The sequence below is a fragment of the Bos indicus genome, chromosome 19, assembly GCF_029378745.1.
Source record: "Bos indicus isolate NIAB-ARS_2022 breed Sahiwal x Tharparkar chromosome 19, NIAB-ARS_B.indTharparkar_mat_pri_1.0, whole genome shotgun sequence".
NCBI classification, from domain to species: Eukaryota; Metazoa; Chordata; class Mammalia; order Artiodactyla; family Bovidae; genus Bos; species Bos indicus.
Window position 1 is genome coordinate 28,341,737 of NC_091778.1, and position 20,272 is coordinate 28,362,008.

At 57.1% G+C, this 20,272-nt stretch overlaps 2 protein-coding genes across 5 annotated transcripts; one reads left to right on the forward strand and one right to left on the reverse strand.

Annotated features, from left to right (window-relative positions):
* Positions 1–3,200: 3,200 nt before the first annotated feature.
* TMEM256 (transmembrane protein 256) lies at positions 3,201–4,376 on the reverse strand. Its single transcript, XM_019982452.2, has 4 exons — positions 4,226–4,376; positions 3,886–3,917; positions 3,552–3,632; positions 3,201–3,448 (listed from the first exon to the last, which is right to left on the reverse strand). Exons 1-4 carry the CDS (start codon positions 4,308–4,310, stop codon positions 3,305–3,307), a joined length of 342 nt encoding a protein of 113 aa, XP_019838011.1. The 5' UTR covers positions 4,311–4,376; the 3' UTR covers positions 3,201–3,304.
* A 710-nt stretch (positions 4,377–5,086) lies between these two features.
* NLGN2 (neuroligin 2) lies at positions 5,087–20,183 on the forward strand. Of its 4 annotated transcripts, none has more exons than XM_070772979.1 (8): positions 5,089–5,848; positions 8,282–8,983; positions 12,646–12,696; positions 14,729–14,878; positions 15,053–15,238; positions 15,357–15,549; positions 15,904–16,500; positions 17,264–20,183. In XM_070772979.1, the coding sequence occupies exons 2-8, from the start codon at positions 8,527–8,529 to the stop codon at positions 18,135–18,137; spliced, it is 2,508 nt and encodes an 835-aa protein (XP_070629080.1). In that variant the 5' UTR covers positions 5,089–5,848; positions 8,282–8,526; the 3' UTR covers positions 18,138–20,183. The 4 variants fall into 4 exon arrangements, with proteins under 4 accessions (XP_070629081.1, XP_070629080.1, XP_070629082.1 ...); XM_070772981.1 differs by having other exon boundaries at positions 5,096–5,848; positions 8,851–8,983; XM_070772980.1 differs by lacking the exon at positions 12,646–12,696 and having other exon boundaries at positions 5,087–5,848.
* The last annotated feature ends 89 nt before the right edge of the window (positions 20,184–20,272 follow it).

The following is a 20,272-nucleotide window of genomic DNA, read 5'->3' on the forward strand; positions in this document are numbered from 1 at the left end:
GGGGTCCTGCGCCTTGGGGGCCTAAAGGCTTAGTGGCAAGAAATGCCCTTTTAGATAAGAATCGGGGCCACGTGCGCAGAAGGCCTTGTGGGAGCTGGGCTTTGGCCCCCCAGGGCAGCAGGAGCCCACTGATTTTCCGACGACGGAGGGAAGTCAGCTATTTTAGAAAACCATTTAAACTTCGTGGTAGAGAACAGAGGCACCTAAGACTGGGTTGTTGCCAGTAGTCTGGGGGAGGGGATAGCTGTGATAGTGTAGACAGACGGGAAGCGGCAGACTTTGGCTATATTTAGACAATAATAAGAGAACTTGCTTGAGAGGTGAGATGCGGAGGTGAGGAGTCCAGGATGACTTCTGTTGCCTGTCTGGTGACCAGGCAGATGGGGGTCTCACCCAGCAAGATGAACATAGGGAGAAGCAGGTTTGCCGGCTCCTCTGTCCCTGTGTCCATGTTCCTCTGGGCTGGTCCTACAGCTTCAGTCATCATCTGCTTCAAACCCAAGTGCCAGACCTCTCTCCTGGTATCCCTTAGTGCCTCAGATTCTACCTGGCCCAAACCATGCGCCAACCTCCACCAAAACACATACAGAAATTCAGTTATTCAGCGGAGATTTAATGAGCCCCTACTGTATTTCAGACAGGCAATAAAAAAAAGTATGTAGCATTTTTTTAAAAGTAACAAAATTCCTAATCTCCCCAGGAAGAAACAATGTACATAAAATACATCAGAAGTCAGAGGGTGACAAGTGCTGTAAGGAAAAATAGAGCAGGGAAAGGAGAATGGTGAGCAGGAGTTGCAATTTTAAAGAGGGTGAACTAGAAAGGCATCACCAAGGTGATGGTTGAGCACAGACCTAAAGAAGGTTGAGGATTAAGCCATGCAGATTGCTAGATGGAGTTTTTCAGGTAGAGGGGACAAGGGCAAAGGCCCAGAGGTAGAAGTGTACCTTGTTTGTTCAATTAACCAAAGGCCAGTGTGGCTGCAATGAAAAGAATGAGGAGGAAAGAGGTCACAGGAGGCCAGATCACATATGGCCCTGTAGTCCACTGGCTTCTACTGAATGAAAGGCAAAGTGTTGGAGGATTTGGCCAGAGAGGAGACATGAGATTCACATATTGAAAGAGTGGTCCTCAACCCTAGCCACAAGTTCAAATCATCTGGGGTGCTTTAAAAAGTACCTCTGGGACTTCCGTGGTGGTCCGGTGGCTAAGACTCTGCGCTCCCAAAGCAGAGGGCCCAGGTTTCATTCCTGGTCAGGAAACTAGATCTCACGTGCCTCAACTAACAGTTCAAATGCCACAACTTAAGATCCCACATGCTGCTACAAAGATAGATGATCCCAGGTGCTGCAACTAAGACGTATCATGGCTAAATACATATTAAATCTAAACAAATCCCATGGACAGAGGAGCCTGGCGAGCTACAGTCCATGGAGTCGTAGTCAGACACGACTGAGCAACTAAACAACAAAACTAAAAAAACCTCTGGCTGGGTCCTACTTCATTTCAATTACATTAGAATATCTGAAGTAAGGGCTTCCCTGGTGGCTCAAACAGTAAAGAATCCACCTGCAATGTGGGAGACCAGGGTTCGATTCCTGGGTTGGGAAAATCCCCTAGAGAAGCGCATGGCAACCCACTCCAGTATTCTTGCCTGGAGAACCTCATGGACAGAGGAGCCTGGTCCTCTGTAGCCCCATGGGCTACAGTCCATGGGGTCACAAAGAGTCAGACATGACTGAGTGGCTAAGCACAAGCACACATCTGAAGTGAGGTACAGACATAGGAACCTTTTGAGAATTCAACAGGGAACCCAAGGGAAGTTCTTGCAAAAAGCTAGATGAGATTTGATGGTGGCTTGGACCAGCTGTCAGGTTAGTAGCAATGGAGGTGGTGAGAAATGGTCAGTTTCAAGTTCTGTATTTGAGCCCAGTGGCTTCTGGGCTGGTCTCTGTTGGTATCCTCGCTGTCCTCTGATTGGTTCTCCAAATCTTTTAAACATGTAAATCAGACTTTAGCACTCTCTCACTTTAAACCTTTCAATGATTTACTGTCGGGCTGCAAATGAATTCTGAGTGCTTCACCACCACTGCCTGCAAGGCCTGCGCTGGCCATGGGAGACCCTCTAATCACTATATGTCAGCCAAGCTGCTTTTGCTTTTTCTCCAATCTGCTCAATTCTCTCCAGCCTCAAGGATTTCAAACTGCTCCATCTCAGCCTGTTTACCAGGTATTCTTTCTGCCAAAAACCACATATCCCCACCACTCTGTGCATGGTTGATTCCAGCCTTAAGGGGCCCTGCTCTGTGAGGCCTTCCTAACTCAAGGGACACACCCAATGGACACACCCTGCCCACTGTTCTGGCCTCCCTATTCTTTTCCTTCAAGCACATAGCACATCTCATAGTGATATATTTGTGTTCAGTTGTCGAATGTCTGTTTCCAGTACTAGATGAAAACCCCACTAGGGAAAAATAATATCTGTCTTGTCCAACCATTTGGTTCCATTTCCTTGTAACATTTGTCTGACACATGACCCAACATTTGATGAACACTTTAATAAAAATTAGTCCCCTAGATACCATCCAGTCCTCTGCCATGGGTGCTACTCCAGCCTGCTTGGCCACCTTTTCTCACTCCTTTTCTGCCTTAAGAAACTCAGCCCACACTGAGGACTCAGGTGGCCTCATGCCCCTCCCTTCCTATCTCCTTCTCTTTGTTTCCTGTGTTTCAGCCACACAACAGAGCTCTTTTTAAGAATCATCTCAAGCACTGTGAAGCATTTTCTGACTCCCAACACATGATGTTCGGTCTCAGCTTTGAACCCCAAAGTATTTTGTAAGTAATGACACACTTCCCATCCCACCTTGCCTTAACCTTGACTTCTAGAGTAAGTGGGTGCCCCAGAAAACCACTACCCTACCAAAATCTAGTCTTAATGCTAGTGAGCATCAGTACCACAAGATGAGCTTGTTAGAATAGATTCCCAGGCCCTGAAGAGGGCTTTGGTAAGAATCTGAGTTAGTTCAAGCGTTCTTTATGACTCTAATGCCCACCAGTTTAAAAACCTCATAACAAGTTAACCTGAAGTGAACAGTGACTCTCCACCCAAACCCAAGCCTCGCTGATTCGGTCTTGGGAAAGGGAAGTTCAAAGGTTGGCAATTTTTGCCCTTTCTCTTTTAGGAAGTTAGATGAACAAAAACTCCAAAGTTCTTTATTTGCCTTTCTCTTTTAATTCCTTCCCTGCTCCAATTCTTAAAAAAAAAAAAAAAAAAAAACCCAGAAATTAAACACAAGAAAGCTCAAAGAGCCAAGGCAAGCCAGCCCAAGAGTAGCAAGCTCCCTCCCACAGGAGCCAAATTCTGGAAGCTGGGGTCTCCACTCAGAGCTTGGTAGTAAAAGGTGGTGCAGAATAAGGTAGTTCCAGAAGCTAGCAGTAACCCAGCCTGAAGGAGATACAAGGCAGAATTCAGGCCAGTAAGAACCCGGCGGGTTAGAGGGAATGGGTGGGGCTTGGTCAGGGTTAGGGGTGGGGATGGGGGAAATTACCCAGAGGGGCTTTCTGCACAGGGGTACCGCTAACAGGGCCAGGCTGTGTAAGAAGTGGTGTTTGTTGGTCTTGTCAAAGAGCTGTAAGAAAAAAAGAAATGGGGGTACTTCCTAAGCAACACAAGACACCGGAGGCTGAGACAGAGTCACAGTGGACAGGAATGTCCAACTCGATCTCTCAAGCCCCAGCTTGCCCTTCTCTGAGGCACCCAGGCCTCAGACTTCCATTCCTTGCCACTCCAAAGACCCTTCGTCCCTCCCCTCCTCTCAGGGACCCCAGACTTTGCGCCCTCCGAGGTCTCAAAGTCGAGGAGCCCCAGCACGGTTACTTCACCTCCTTCCCGTAGGCATCCGGAAACTGGGCTCCTGTGGAAAGGAGAAGCAAAGGTTACCAGTCCTAGCGCCAACCCAGACAGTCCCCACTCCTGTGGTGGTGGCGGACCCGGGTGGACGCCGACGAGAAAGGGAGCCCCAGGAGGCTTCTGATTGGTGGAGACACGCACGGACAGTTCTGGGAACCCAGTGGACCCGGCTGATTGGTTTTTTAAAAGGTTCAGGGTTCCGCGGGCAGTCTGGTCGATGGGAGGGCCGACATTTCCTTTGGACTCTGCCTCTGCACCAGATCCTAAAGATCTCCCCCAGCACAATCCCAGTTCCATCCCCAGCCCCCTGACCGTGCGCCCCGTAGGAGGCCAAGCCTAAGGCCCCAGCTCCGGACAAGGCACCCAGGCGGCGGAAAGCAGCCCCAGGACCCGCCATGGCTGTCGACGGTCACGCGCCGAACGAACACCGCCCGGGCCCCCTAAGAAGCCAGCCAATCCCGATTTCCCATGCAAATAAGGTCTACGGGTGCCCAATCCGGGCTGTGTTCATTTTAGCGTCCAGGTCCTCACCCGGGTACTTGGACCTTTGTAAAACCTCTGTTGAGTGGCGAAGACGTCTGGCGGGCGGAGAAACCAGAACCAATTAAAAGCGAAGGAGCTGAGGAGTGTAGGCGGGGTTTTGGGGGGGCGGGACTAGAGGATTTGCGTCACGGATTGGCCCACTTTCCAAGTTGATAGCCTCTCCTAACACCTTTCCCCCCCTCAACCACCGGTCAATTTCCAAAGATCCCGGTCCCTAGGCAAAGTTCCGCCCCTTTCCCCACAAGCTCCTCCTCTTCAGCTTTAAACCAGACCCACTCCCCAAAAGAGGCGGGCCCACGGATAACGAAGCCCCACCCACCATCGTTAAACCACGCCCATTAACCAAAGCCCCTCCTCCGGACCAGAAGGCTCCGCCTTCTTCGTGTGATGCCCCGCCCCTTAGAGCTCACCACCCCCGCCCCCCAACTAATAGCCAGAACCCCCGAGGCTGGGAGATCACGGGATGGGTGGGGGGGGTGTCTCCACCCTGCCCTGGCCTGCTTCGTCCATCCGTCGGTCTGTCCACTCCCGCCCCTTCCACCTTCTCCAGTCCCCCCCACACTCTGGAGGGCGGGCGGGCAGGCGGGTGCTAGCAAGGGGTGTGCGCCGCTCTCTCGGCAGGGGGCGGGGGAGGCGGCCGCGCGGTGACGCGCGGGGCTGCTGCGGCTGCTCCGCCGGCGGATCATCACTCTCGGGCTGGGATGGACGCGGGGCGGGAGGGCCCTGGCGCGCGGGGCCAGGAGTCCGGGCCTCCCGGCTGCTGAGCGTTCCCCGAAGCCTCTCTTTTGCCCCCAATTTCCCTCCTAGGATTCGCGCCGACCCCCGCCCCGGGGCTCCAGACTCGGCTCCCGCCCTCCTCCGACTCCCTGGACCTCCCCCTCCTGCCCGCCCTCGGGATCGACTAGATCCCTCCCCCTCCCTGAGGATTCCGGCTGGATCCCTGCCCCTGCACCGCGGATCCTGCGCTCCCGGGCTTTGGGCCCCTGGGGATTGCCGTGGACTCCTCCTCCCGCACCCGATCCCGTAGGATTCTCCGCCTGTACCGCCTTCTAGCCCCTCGAAGCCAGCCCACGGAGCCAGTGGATCCCCAATCCAGTCCTGTCCCGTTGCTCCCTCCTCCCTCCGCCGTCCCCGTCCCCACTGCGGGGTTCCCTGTTCTTGGGCTCCTCCTGACCCCATCCCCTACCTTTCCTTTCCCCGGGGATCGACTGGATCCCGGCCCCGCCCCCCGGGGCTGGGGCGAACCCCCTCCCCCGCCGGGTGAGGCGCTGCGGGCGGGGGCTGGGCCTGCGGGGCCGCGGGGGCTCACAGGCCGCCGCCCCCCTCCCGAAGCCCGTCCGCCCCCTACTCGGAGCCCTGGATGGAGGCACCACGGCCCCAGGGCTGAGCCAGGTAGGAGCTAAGCCGGGCCGGGTGTAGGGGGCTGCGTGGCGGTCCAGTGGGGTCTCTCTTCTCCCCCTCTCTCTCCCTGCGCCTCATTTCCCCCAGCCTGCTCTGTCTGCGTGTCTCCGCCTAGGGATGCTCTCGCCGTGTCTCTGCGTCTCGGTCTCTTTGTCTCTGCCTCTCTCCAGCCCATGAATGATCCTTTGAATGGGCCCACAGACCCCGTGTGTTCCCATCTCCCCCTCCCCCTCCTTCTCCCCTTCCCGGCCAAGCCATTTTCCCCACTGCAGGAAGAAGGGGGGGGCCTGCGGCCTGAGCCCCCGTCCCTCAACTCTCCCGGCTGGGGGAGTCAGGCCTGGGCAGGAATGGAGCGAGCAAGGCAGAGGGATGCCAGGGGTGGGGGGGGTGGGGGGCGGAATAGGTGGCAGACAGAGATGGGGAGAGCAGGGAAGAGAAAATGGGGGAGACAGATATAGGGAAAGAGAGAGAGAAATAGAAGGGGCTTGAGGGAGAAATTTGGGAAAGGGATTTGAAGGAGAGAGAAAGATGAGAAACACCAAAAGGGAGGTGTAGAAGATAGAGACGAAAAAAGGGCCGAGAGACTGAAGGCAAGAGCTGGAGCAAGCTGGAAGAGGCCTCGGAAAGATGCTCTGAGTGAGCGCTATGGAGAGGAGCTGGGGGAGGGCTCCAGTGGGAGGGAGGAAGGCAGAGAGGCTGGCAGGGAGGAGGCCAGGGGCCTAAAGTACCTTAAAGGAGGAGGGGTCAGAGGCAGACCTTATTCATGGGAGGGGGAGGGGGCAGCAAGGCCATGGAAGCAGAGCCTAGCCTGGCACAGGCAGAGGAGAACCTGGGAAGCCAGCTCCAAGCCCCCTCCAGGTGTCGGGGGAACAGGAGCTTGAGAGGACCTGAAGAAAGGGAGGGCATGACTGGGTGTGTGTGGTAAGGATTCCCGTGTCCTCATCTCTGGAATACATTGACACCTGCAGAGAGCCACCCGCGGGCTGGCGCCTGGCTCTGAAAACCCCGCGTCAGCAAACAGCTCTGGCGGCTGTTGGGGGGGAGGGGGGGCGGGGGCTTGTTGAGATGACCTGGGTGTCTGCCCCTTTAGTCTGACCTGTTCCCGTGTCCTGCCCCTGCTGCCCTGAGCACCCAGGCATCAGAACAGCAACTGTGGGGGGCTGGCAAGGGGAAGAGGAGGTGAAGAGCTGGAAGGGGATGTAAAGAAGCCATGGTTTGCCCCTAGGGCAAAACGGTTTACCCCTATGGGTCAAAATGCCAGGCATGGAGGAAGAGGTGTCTGGGGCTCAAGGCTGTTCAAGACTGTGGAAGGGTAACTGTTGATGGGTGCATCTGATTGCCCTCAAACCCACCCCAGCACCCCTTCTCTCCAGCCAGAGGCCTGGTCACTAGGGCTAGGTTCTGACTGGCCAACAAGGGGCAAGAGGTGGTTATTTTAGGGTTCTCTGCCCCCAGTCTCCAGCTCCCCCCAACATGTATACTTCTTCCTCTATGCTAAGACTGGGGGAAACTCCAGCGTTCTGACTCACGCCTCTGCTCTCCTCTTCATGCCCTGAATGGACCCCATAACCCATCCAGCCCCTTCCCCTCTTCCTCCAGACCCCTCCCCCTCTGGGGTTAAAGCTGCAGCCCGTTGCCGAGGTAACATTGCGGGGCAGCATCCCGTCGCCCAGCAACCGGCTGCAGGATCACACATCTGTCCCCAGATTTGCCCCTCCAGCATCTCCTCCCTGTCTAGACCCTGCCTCAAGACACCTTAACTTCTGAGGAGAGAAATGAAGAGGGCCTGGAGTAGAGGGGTCTCCCCCACTACACAGACCCTTCAAGAATGAGATGTTGAAGGAAAGGGAAAGTGCTGGGGTTGTGCAGTCCCAAGAAAGGCCCAAGTCTGACCTAGGGTGGGGGTTCAGTGCCATGAAATTACAGCTCGGGAGTAATTAACACATATAAACAAACCCGCCACTTCCTGCTAATTAATGACTTGGTATTTTTATTTTCTCTTCCTTGTCTATCTCATCCCTCCCAGGGAGGTGAGAAGTGGGACTCCTGAGTCCCCAGAGGAGAGCCTGCCTGGGAGGGATCGACCCCTGCTGGAAGGGGGTGTGTTGGGTGGTCTGGGAAACTGGCCCTCCTTCCCCTCTGGCTATCCTAGACATTTAACACATCTTGACCTCACCTCAGCCTCAGACTTTTCTACATGGGTCCCTGCAGAGGGGAGGGGGGTGGTTGGGGTGGGGGGGAGATGCCAAAGGGGCAGGGGGATGGAAGGAGGGGGGCAATTTGGTCTGAATTCCGAGTCACTAACCACCTATCTCTTCTGTTTCCCCATTCCCATCTGTCTGCCCCATCCAATTTCCCTTCCCTTCTTGCACTTCTCCTCTGTCTTTTTCTGTCCGTCCGTCTGTCCATCCCTCCTCCCCGCAGGTCGGGCCTGCCTTCGCCTTCTCCCACTTCTTTCCCCTTCCCCACCCCTCGCCCCCTCCATGGAGAGGAACAGACCCCTTCTCTGTCCAGTCTAACCCAGGTCCCTCCCCAACCCCCTCCTCCCTCCTTTCCCCCGCCCCCTCCTCCCTCCTGGGGCGAGGGGGGCCTCCCTCCCTCTCCCCCCCCTTCTCTCTCTCTCCGAGGGGGGGGGGTCCCGGGGAGGGAGGGGGGGTCCCCCGATCAGCATGTGGCTCCTGGCGCTGTGTCTGGTGGGGCTGGCGGGGGCTCAACGGGGGGGAGGGGGGCCCGGCGGCGGCGCCCCGGGCGGCCCGGGCCTGGGTCTCAGCGGCCTCGGGGAGGAGCGCTTCCCAGTGGTGAACACGGCCTACGGGCGAGTGCGCGGCGTGCGGCGCGAGCTCAACAACGAGATCCTGGGCCCGGTCGTGCAGTTCCTGGGCGTGCCCTACGCCACGCCCCCCCTGGGCGCCCGCCGCTTTCAGCCGCCCGAGGCCCCCGCCTCGTGGCCCGGCGTGCGCAACGCCACGACCCTGCCGCCCGCCTGCCCGCAGAACCTGCACGGGGCGCTGCCGGCCATCATGCTGCCCGTGTGGTTCACCGACAACCTGGAGGCGGCCGCCACCTACGTGCAGAACCAGAGCGAGGACTGCCTGTACCTCAACCTCTACGTGCCCACCGAGGACGGTAAGGGCGCGGGCACCGGGCCGGGCCCCCGGTGGACACAGCCCACAAATGTCCACGCAGACCCTCTGGCGCCGGCACGCCCCGGGGAGGGAGCTGGCCCTTCGCGGGGGGCCATGAGGGGCGGTTTATCCCTGCGGGCTCCCAGGATGGTACGGGTCCCTGCTAGGCAGTCCAGAAGCTCTTTGTGCGCCTAGAAAGCCCATGGGGAGGGCTGCAGGCACTAAGCTGGGCTTACCCACCCCCTCCCCACGGAAGCACAACCAGAGGGGACACAGGGGCGGGGGCGGGGGGGGAGCGGGGGCGGCGATCAGGTGGTGGAGTCATCCATCTGCTGCCAGGACAGCCACTCCAGCTCTGCCCTGACTCCTGCCCCCTAGGCCTGGGTTTGTCCCCAGCAAGTACCCACTTTACCTACACCTCCACTGGAGGACAGCAAAGACTCCTTCTCCCCAGGCCAGCATGGGCAGAGGTCCTGTCACATACAGGGCCCCTCACCTGAGGTGAATACATCTTCCCCAGGAGGCTCTGTCCCCTGATCCCTATGCACTCCCAAAGGATCAGGGAATCTCCTTGCCAAGGGCCCCTCCACTCACAGCACTGCCCACCCATCCCCAACAGAACACCTTCCCCAGCTTTCTGAGCTGGCTGTTCTTGAATGAACTCTCCAGTTCACTAGCTGCTGGTAGTCCCCAGGACTCTCCCCCAGACAGTTCCCTGCCAGCCAGCCTTCAGCACACCAAGACCATCCAGAGTGTCAACACTTTCCAGCAGCCCACAGCAGAGGGCAACTGGCAGGCCCGCAGCCACCCCACAGACCATCTCACAAACACGTTATCCGTCTGACACCCTATTTACGGCTCCAAAACACCCCGACACCCACAGAGAACATCCACTCCCATAAAGTTCCCCCATGGGCCGTCTTCCAATGAGTGTAAAAATAGGTTTCGTACCCAGGAACCCCACTGTACACCCAAAACTCCCACATCATGAACTCAGGTCCCTCTACAGACCAGACAGTTCAACTATTCATCACTCAGGTCATGTATCCAACCGACCAGCACACTCGCCTTGTGCTCTGTGCTCAGTTGCTCAGTCATGTCCGACTCTTTGCGACCCCTTGGACTATAGCCCACCAGGTGCCTCTGTCCATGGTATTTTCCAGGCAGGAAGACTGGAGTGAGTTGCGATTTCCTCCTCCAGGGTATCTTCCCAACTCAGGGATTGATCCCGTGTCTCCTGCGTCTCCTGCATTGGCAGGCGGATTCTTTACCACTGAGCCACCTGGGAAGCCCAACCTTGTGCTCTAGCATCCCACATATCAAAATTCCCAGCACCTTCACATAGCACACATGCCGACACTTCTCAGGAGTTGTGCGCCTTGTCACCCACATAGACCTGTGCTCCCCAGGATCTCTGGGTGTATAGATCTTGTGGCCTTGTAACACTCATACACAGACCATCACCCCACTAACTCTGCACCTGCACCATATGCTCCACCCAGTCACTCACACCACAGTCCCCTGCATTCTCAACACCTCTCAGACATTGCTTACCCCAACTCCTGCCCAGAGGTCATCAGTTTCGTACCTCAGGCTGTGACAACACAGGTGACAGTCTTGCACCCTACTCACAGGTCAGGTTCTCCAATGCCTTGCTCCCTGAACCCAGAGGACCTGCCAATCACAGAACACTCATGCACCTCAACACTGTCACTACCCCTCCCCATATGAGCCACACCTCCAAGCAACCCATATACACAGTGCACAGAAATTCCTACTCCAATGCTATTCAGATTCCAGCCACTCTAATAGACTACCCCAATACACTCCAGACATCCTCTCTAATTCCCCAGCACCGCAAGCATGAGAATTGTCCACTCCACCTTCCCCTGCCTTCTCATGGACCACCTACCCCAATGCCCTGCTACCAGTGAATCATTCACCCCCATGCCTCCAACAGACCGCCCATCACAATGCTCTCCACTCGTGGACTCACCACCCACATCTTCATGTAGAAAGCTGTCCCCCATCCCTTCACCAGTGCCCTGCTCAGTGGGCTATTGTCTCATCACCCCTCATGTGAAACATCCACCCAGCACTTCTCACCGAGTTACTGTCCACCCCAATACCTCCACACAAATTGCCCACCCTGCCCCCATACCACCCAAGCCCACACCTTCTGTATTTTTAACCATCGCTTATTGCAGACCTGCTTGGGGCCTGACACATTCAGGTGATCTCACTAAATCTTCACACCAGCTCTGGGAGGAAGAGGTTGACTCAGGCACACACACACCCGCACACTTAATATTCTCACGTGCACACATGCCCTACTGACTTCATCCCCATCCCCAGCTTGTCAGAGAACAGGCCCTGATCCTAATGGGTCCTCATGGGGCCATCATCACCAGTTTGGGGGAGCTTTTCAGAGGCTGACTTTGGCCTTGCTGACCCATCTCTCCCCATGCTGATCCCCATGCTGCTGGGGAGAAATCGACCAGCCTGGGGGAACCCCTCAGACCTCTGGGTTCCAGCTCTCCCTTGACTGATCCCCCAGTCTTCAAGAAGCCTAGAGCCAAACTCTGAGCCCAGTCTGGGGCCTTTCCTCCACTGGGGACACATTTTGTGCCTCCCAGCACCTCCTGGCACCTTATGTGTCAGGGCAGTGTGTTTCCTAGTCCCTATTTGTGGATTGAATCCTCCATTGGGGTGGGGGGCTTTTGGCATTAGAGCAGGAATTGGTGGCGGGGTCGGGGGCCGGTGCCCCTGGTGGGAAGTTTACCATCTGTCGGGGGGAGGACAGCAGACCTGGGTAAGGGATGAGGTTGGGGAGGGGGGTCAGAGGGAAGTGGTGGAGTGGAGGGCAAGACCTGATGACCCCTTTCCCTGCTTCGCCCCACACTGGGGATATGGGGTGAGAGTCAGGCTCGTCTGTGCGGATGGAAGTGAAATGCTGGCTGGTGAGAGGCTGGGAAGGTGGGCAGGCAGTGCTCACTGACCTCCCCTCCCTGCCTGCCAGTGGAAAGCTAAGGGCTTTCAGGGGCCATGAGCTGTGGGTTTGGGCTGCCCCAATTCCAAACTACCCTCTGCCCTCCAGATTGGTCCAGAGAGAGGCAGAGTTCTTTCTGCTGCAACCCCTCCTGTCTACAGCCTGGGGGAGCAGGCAGGTGCTTGGCTGGTCCTGAAGAGGGCCTGCCTGAGTGGTGGCCACCCCCTTTTGGGGGGAGCACAGCTGGCCTTGGGCTCCCAGGCTCCTGGGTTGGTTTCCCCTCCCCTCCCACCCACCCCCACCTCTAACACCGTTTCATTTCCAGCAATTAGCAAACACTTGGACAAGCCAAATCCTTTCCAGCCAAGTCAATATGTCTTAAGACAGGCCTCAGCCCACTCAGGCACCCCCCCCCCCCCACAAAACCAGCCTTTTCTTTGGGGCATGACTTTTTCCGGGGAGGGGAACAAAATTTGGGTTGTAGAAACGTTTTTCTCTTTTCTTGGTTTCTTTTTCTTGCAAACAAATTTTGCTTTTTTTGGCTTATTTTTTCTGCCCCTCACCCTCCCCTTTTCTGCTTTCTCTCCTCCCCTCCCCATCCACCACCTCCCCCCGACTCCCATCTTTCCCCACAAAATTGTCCTTTTTTCTCTGTTTTGTGTTCCCGGTCTTAGGTCCGCTCACAAAAAAACGTGACGAGGCGACGCTCAATCCGCCAGACACAGGTAGATTTAAAAATCCCGCTGCTGCATGTGGTTGCTGATACGAGGACGTTCTCGGCCCTGCCCCTAACTAAATGCCCCCACAGCCCTCAAGGCCCCTCAGTTGTTTTCCCAACTAAAAACGAAAAAGAAAAGAAAAATTTGTAATAATTGGAAAAAAGAATTATGAAAACTTCAAACGAAATTTGAACAATGTTGGACCCACTAGAAAACCAGCAAGAAAAGCTTAAACATGGCGAAAATAAAGTGAAAAAAGAAATTGGAATGTCAGGGAAAAAAAAACAAAAAAAGAATTGGATAAAATGTTTAGTTTGACAGAAATTTGAACTGTTTTGAAACTTGTGAAATGTAACATTTGAAAAGAATTTTAATTTGGAACAAAACACCAGTCAAAAAAAAAATTTCAAGTTGGCAAATTGATGACACAATTGAAACATCGCTACGATTTCAAAAAAAAAAAAAAAGCCTGTCCGATGCAGAAACACATATTTGAAGCAAATTAAAGAATTTGGAAATTTTTGAAAACAGGGCCCAATATCTTGAAGTTTCACCACAAAATTTTGAAAAAGTGCAAAGAACTTTTTTCTTTTTTCCTTTTTTTCCAAAAATGGATCTTTTTGGTTTTTTGTTTTTTGTTTTTCTTTTCTTGTTGAATCTGCCCCAGAGCTTCTTGCTTTTTGGTTGTTGTTTTTTTTCTTTCTTCTTTCTTGATCCTGTTTTTTTGTTGTTGGTTTTGAATTCTTGTTGCCCCAGCCCCCCTTCCTGCTCCTTCCCTTTCCGACTCCCCCTCCCCCCACACTGGAAGTGGAGGTGCTGGGTGGGGAGAAGGGGACGGACTGAGGACATTTAGGACAGGACCTCGGAGGGAAGGAGACCAGCCTGAACCTGGAAGGCCACTGGAGGTTCAGGAACTGAGGGAAAAACAGGATTGGGGGAGGGCACCGCCCACCTAGGAGCTTCTGGCCAAAGTCAGGTGGAAGGAGGTGGCAGAGAGGGTCCGAAGAGATCCAGGGTAGAGGGGAGTCTCTTAGTGACCTGTTGGTTGACCTTCTGCCAGGAGGGAAGTTTCCAGTGGAATGAGGGAGACAGGCAGAGGTGCTAGGGACCAGCTGTGGAGGCCCAGGCTTGGCTCTTGTTTGCCGATTGCCTAGGCTGGTCAGAGATGGCAAGTGTCGAGAGAGGACGACCTGGAAGTATTGTGGCTCCATCTGGAGGAGCTGCAGGGGCAGGGACCCTGACAAGCCCTCTCAGACTCCCACCCTCTTCTGGAATTAGTTACCCTCCAGTCCAGTCTGAAGTGCCCCAAGGGCCTACTCCATATGGCAGTGATCATGGGATCCTTTGGGGACCGGGCAAGAGAGGGGTCCAGAACTCAGGGCTCAGGCTGGTTTCGGGGGCCCAGACTAGTGAGCTGTACCCTGGCTTCATTAAGTAGGCTCTTTCCCACCCTGCCTCCTCCTGCCACAGTAATTAGGCTGGGGGTTGCCATGGTAACTTGGGAGGTGACCTAGAAAGGAATTAGGGCGGGGAGGAGACCAAGCCCCCAGGGACCCTAGGGCCTGGCACCCCCTCACCCACAGACCAGGCTACCATGTGGAGCTGAGGCCCAAGGCCTGAGTCTGAGGAAACGCCAGGATCTCTAGCTCTAGTGCCAGCCTTGGGAGCTCATGCTTCCTAGGAGCAGGAAGGAGATTTGCTGTGTGTGTGTGGGGAGGGGTTCCCCCGGATCCAGCAGGTGCCCTGAGGAGGGCCACCCCCCACCCCTGCCTCTGTTAGGCTTCTAGAAAGCTCTGCCAGGCATTTGGAGAAGTGCTGTGGGGCAGGCTGGCAGGAGGTGGGGAGGGAACTTCTGCCAGGGCTAGCGGGGAGGGAGGGAGGGGAATCCGGTCTTGCCCCCCAGGGATGGGAGTGACATGTCCCCTGAGCTCCCGGCTGGAACTCAGCAGACCTGGGAGCTGGGAGGTGCTGCTTCTGGTCTGACTGTGTCCTTGTCCCCCACCCCCTGGCCCATCCCCCCCACCCCCTCCCCACACAGATATCCGGGACTCCGGGAAGAAGCCAGTGATGCTGTTTCTGCATGGTGGCTCCTACATGGAGGGCACGGGGAACATGTTCGATGGCTCCGTCTTGGCCGCCTACGGCAATGTCATTGTAGCCACGCTCAACTACCGGCTTGGGGTGCTCGGTGAGGGTGGGCAGCCAATTCTAGGGGCTGGAGTCCTGGGAGGAGGGCCTGCTGGCAGGATTACACTAAACCCAGCTGAAGCAGAATGGCTTCTGGGCTGGATTAAGATGCCCAGAAAGAGAGCAAGGGTGCCATGACACCTCCAGGAAGCCCCCTCTCTTCCTCTGCTCCCAGGTTTTCTCAGCACTGGGGACCAGGCTGCAAAAGGCAACTATGGGCTCCTAGACCAGATCCAGGCCCTGCGCTGGCTCAGTGAGAACATCGCCCACTTCGGGGGGGACCCTGAACGCATCACCATCTTCGGATCTGGGGCAGGAGCCTCCTGTGTCAACCTCCTGATCCTCTCCCACCACTCGGAAGGTACGAGCCACCTCCCCAGCCTGTCCCTTCTGTCCCCTTCCCCAACCTCTGGCCCTACCAGGTCCCCCTTCTCCCTCGGGCTGATACAGCCCAGCCTAAAGCCTGCTTGTCCTGACAGGGCTGTTCCAGAAGGCCATTGCCCAGAGCGGCACTGCCATTTCTAGCTGGTCTGTCAACTACCAGCCACTCAAATACACACGACTGCTGGCTGCCAAGGTGGGCTGTGACCGGGAGGACAGCGCCGAGGCTGTGGAGTGTCTGCGCCGGAAGCCCTCTCGGGAGCTGGTGGACCAGGACGTGCAGCCTGCCCGGTATGGGGCTGGGTCCAGGCCCCCACTCTCCTTGCTGGGTCCAAGGAGGTTGAGGGTGGAAGGTGCCTGCGGGCCACAGGCTGTCCATTTAGCCAGGGGAGGTGGACTTCAGGCCTCTCCCATGGACCTACCTTCCCCCGGAAGCTTTTCCGAAGCAGAGGTGCCTAAACAGAGCCTGGGTGCACCAGACGCCAGGAAGTGCTTCAGGGAGGACTTCCTGAGAGGCCAGGTGCCCTGAAAGGGCCCTGAAGATTTTAACTAGGGGAAAAGGTCTTCCAAGCAGAGGGCTCAGCAGGCTGTGGGTGGAGAGGAGGCCAGCCAACAGGTGACATGACCTTGACGTCTTCTCCCCAGCTACCACATCGCCTTTGGGCCTGTGGTGGACGGTGATGTCGTCCCTGACGACCCTGAGATCCTCATGCAGCAGGGAGAATTCCTCAACTACGACATGCTCATTGGGGTCAACCAGGGAGAGGGCCTCAAGTTCGTGGAGGACTCGGCAGAGAGCGAGGATGGCGTGTCTGCCAGCGCCTTCGACTTCACGGTCTCCAACTTCGTGGACAACCTGTACGGCTACCCAGAGGGCAAGGATGTGCTACGGGAGACCATCAAGTTCATGTACACGGACTGGGCCGACCGGGACAACGGCGAGATGCGGCGCAAGACCCTACTGGCACTCTTTACCGACCACCAGTGGGTGGCACCGGCTGTGGCCACCGCCAAGCTGCACGCTGACTACCAGTCCCCTGTCTACTTTTACACCTTCTACCACCACTGCCAGGCTGAGGGCCGGCCCGAGTGGGCGGATGCAGCGCATGGGGATGAGCTACCCTATGTCTTTGGTGTGCCCATGGTGGGTGCCACCGACCTCTTCCCCTGCAACTTCTCCAAGAATGACGTCATGCTCAGTGCCGTGGTCATGACCTACTGGACCAACTTCGCCAAGACTGGGTGAGGGCCAGAGGGGCTGGGTGGGGCACCCCTGCAGGTCAGGGCACACACGCACCCTCCATCCTCAGCCCCTCCTCTCCCTCTTCATCACACGGCCATCATTTCTCCATCAAGGCGCTCTCACCTTCTCGACTCAGGCACCTGCCGGACAGCTCCTCTGTGCGTGTTGGAGATTCAGAAATGTTGGACCAAGAGGTCCTTTCCGGCGGGTGGGCTCAACTTGATGGCTTTGGCTCTGTGTCTGTCTTTGCATACCCATACACCACTCTCTTTCTCCTCTGAGTTCTCCCGTCTGTGTTTCTGAGTATGTGTATAAGAGTTTGTATCGCTCTCTCTCTATTGCTGTCTCTAGCTCTCTCTCCTGAAGTCCATTAATATCTCTGCTCTTTTTGATCTGCTTACTCTTTGCTCACTGCTTCCCCCCACCCCCAGCTGCCTCTCATGGGCTTTTGTCTCTCTATTTCCATATGTCTCTATCTCATTCACTCTGCCTGTGTCACTGGCGGTCTGTCCGTCTGTCCTCTCTGTCCCTCTGGCGTCATCTCAGGCCGTCTCTCTGGCAGTCTGGCTTCATCCCTATTTGTCTACCTATCTCCGTCTCTGGCAGTGTCTCTGTCTCTTCGTGTCTGTCTCTCTCTGCCTCTCTTCCTGTCTCCCCAGCTCTCTGCATCTCTGCCCATCCCACTCCCGTTGGTCCCACAGCCTCCCCGCTTCTCATCAGGACCTCACCCTCACTCCTTTCCCTGCCCACCTGTGTCCACAGCGACCCCAACCAGCCGGTGCCACAGGACACCAAGTTCATCCACACCAAGCCCAACCGCTTCGAGGAGGTGGTGTGGAGCAAGTTCAACAGCAAAGAGAAGCAGTACCTGCACATCGGTCTGAAGCCGCGCGTGCGCGACAACTACCGCGCCAACAAGGTGGCCTTCTGGCTGGAGCTCGTGCCGCACCTGCACAATCTGCACACGGAGCTCTTCACCACCACCACGCGCCTGCCGCCCTACGCCACGCGCTGGCCGCCTCGCCCGCCCCCCGGCGCCCCGGGCACGCGCCGCCCGCCGCCCCCCGCCACCCTGCCGCCCGAGCCCGAGCCCGAGCCGGGCCCCCGGGCCTACGACCGTTTCCCCGGGGACTCCCGAGACTACTCCACGGAGCTCAGCGTCACCGTGGCCGTGGGTGCCTCGCTCCTCTTCCTCAACATCCTCGCCTTTGCCGCCCTCTACTACAAGAGGGACCGGCGGCAGGAGCTGCGGTGCCGGCGGCTCAGTCCCCCCGGTGGCTCGGGCTCTGGGGTGCCCGGCGGGGGCCCCCTGCTCCCCGCTGCGGGCCGCGAGCTGCCACCCGAGGAGGAGCTGGTGTCACTTCAGCTGAAGCGGGGCGGGGGCGTTGGGGCGGACCCTGCAGAGGCCCTGCGCCCCGCCTGCCCACCCGACTACACTCTGGCCCTGCGCCGGGCGCCGGACGACGTGCCTCTCTTGGCCCCCGGGGCCCTGACCCTGCTGCCCAGCGGCCTGGGGCCACCCCCTCCCCCGCCGCCCCCCTCCCTCCATCCCTTCGGGCCCTTCCCCCCGCCGCCCCCCACAGCTACCAGCCACAACAACACGCTCCCCCACCCCCATTCCACCACTCGGGTATAGGGGGCGGCTCGGGGAGGAACCCCTCCCCTGCCCTCCCAGATGCAACAGGCTTTTCTCGTGTGGAGCTTTCACACGTGGACGAGCATTAGGTGGACATGGGTTTTCTCACGGCAATGCGTCTCTCCCGAGCAGAGAGGCCCTTTATCTTCTCCGGACCTGGGCCTTTGAACAACTGGGGGCGGGTGTTTTCTCCCCTCTGTTGGGACCCCCACACGGAGGTGTGCTTTCTCACGAGGGGGTGTGTTTTCCCATGTGCAGGGTGAAGTTTTTTTTGGCCACCCTGGACACATGTTGGCTCCCTCAGAGAATTCCTGCGGGGATTTGTACCCCAGAATTCTGTTCCCTCATGCCTTCTCCCCACTGCTCCTTCCTCCCACCCCCTGGAGACCCTGGAAGTGGTGTGTTGACAAACAGAGACCCCTGGCCACCAGATGACACAGGGTGGTGCCCGGGAAGTACCGAAGAAATAAATCACAGCTCCCCCTCCCGCCCCACCCCCATCCCCTCCCACCCCCAGCGAAGCATGTGTATCCCCGCTTGGCACAAATGAGGTGAAGCAGGTCTTCCCAGGCAGGCCTTGCCTTCCACCAGACACAGAGTCCCTGCTGTGGGGGACAGGGAGGAGACCCTGCAATCTTGTGCTGCCTGGGACTGTGTCTTCCCATGGGCCCAGGTCGCATTTCTGAGTGGAATCATGTTCTTGCATGTGGATGTATGTTTTCCCATGCAGACAGCCCCTTTCTCTCCAGCATTTCCCTGCGTCTTCCCGACCTCAGGCCCAGCACTTCTCACACAGCAGGTGGGAACGGACTTCAGACTGACAGAAACTGAGGGGGATGGACAAGCCCTGGGGCTGGGGTCCCTCTGCCCCTCCCTCCCTCCCTTCCTTGGAGGGAAGCTGGGGGGCGGAGGGTGAGTGTGGCACCTGCCACCCACAGAGGCCGTGCATGGTTTGACCAAAGCCCTCACTGCAGTCTGAGGACAGCCCTTCCCTCAGGCCATTGCTCATCTGTGCCAAACCAGTGAGGTGGGTTTGAGGGGGGAATACCCCCAAAGTGTGGCAAGGACCCCCCAGTCCTGGGCCCAGGCAAGTAAACCTGGGCAGGTGGAATACAGGAGGGGGAAGGTGGCAGCCTAAGGGGTCCCGCCTGTGTCCCTCTTCTTGCCACGTGTCATCCCTCCCTCTCGGCCTCTCTTCTGCCTCCCCGCATCGCTGTCCCCCAGGAAGCCATCCCTTCCTGGTGTCCAACCAGCTCCTTCCTGCAGCTGCCCACCCCTTCCTTTGACCTGCACCGCCCCCCCCCCCCCACTCCCGCCTTGCTCCCCTGGGCTGAAGGAAAGGAACAGAGGAGCGAGGAGGAGAGCAGGAGAGAAAGGCTTCCTGGGACAGGTTGGGGAATGGGGTCAGCTGTACTGAGGAACAGATGGAGGGGGCAGTGGGGGACGGGGCTTAGGCAGACACCAGCAGGAAGAATTTGATTTTGAAAGGACGCGTGTAAGGTGACTGCCCAAAGAGAAAGGGTTTGGGCCTCTGGGGAAGAGAACTGTGTCGGGAAGGGTTTCAAGGGACGCCAGCAGAGAAGACTAAATCCTCGTCTGCTGGCATTTCGTGGGTTCGTTAGTGCCAAATGTGAGTCAGGGGTGGAGTGCTGTCTTCCACTGACACCCAGTTTCAGAATCCCTGGTCTTGGCTCCCCAGAACTTTGCCTCCTGACTGTCCCTTCTGCCCCCACCTTCACCCATGGAAACTTGGTTCTTTTCCCTCCCCTTCCCCTGCCTGGGCTAGCTCCTTTCCAAACAGCCATGCCCTCTAAATGCTAGGGACCTGGGCCCTGAACCCTGTAGACAGATGCCCCCCAAGTTGGGGCATGGGAGGGGGGCTGGGGGACCCCATGATTCAGCCACGGACTCCAATGCCCAACCCCTCTCCCCAGAACAATTCCCTGACAATCCCATGTCCCTATCCCAACCCTTTGCGGCTCTGTACACATTTTTAAACCTGGCAAAAGATGAAGAGAATATTGTAAATACAAAAGTTTAACTGTTGGTTTTGCCTGCTGTTATGTTAGAAGGTGGGGCTGGGGGGCTCCAAAGAAACAAACTTTGGAGAAGTGACTCGGCCTGTGAAGGGGTAG

Bases quoted from the DNA above. Each gene is read 5' to 3' on its own strand.
- NLGN2 (XM_070772979.1), top strand. From the start codon at position 8,527: ATGTGGCTCCTGGCGCTGTGTCTGGTGGGGCTGGCGGGGGCTCAACGG. The intron at 12,697-14,728 runs GTAGATTTAAAA...CTCCCCACACAG, and splicing joins GCTCAATCCGCCAGACACAG to ATATCCGGGACTCCGGGAAG. The intron at 14,879-15,052 runs GTGAGGGTGGGC...CTCTGCTCCCAG, and splicing joins CTACCGGCTTGGGGTGCTCG to GTTTTCTCAGCACTGGGGAC.
- TMEM256 (XM_019982452.2), bottom strand. From the start codon at position 4,310: ATGGCGGGTCCTGGGGCTGCTTTCCGCCGCCTGGGTGCCTTGTCCGGA. The intron at 3,633-3,885 runs GTGAAGTAACCG...TTTTTCTTACAG, and splicing joins CGGATGCCTACGGGAAGGAG to CTCTTTGACAAGACCAACAA. The intron at 3,449-3,551 runs GTAATTTCCCCC...TATCTCCTTCAG, and splicing joins TGTGCAGAAAGCCCCTCTGG to GCTGGGTTACTGCTAGCTTC.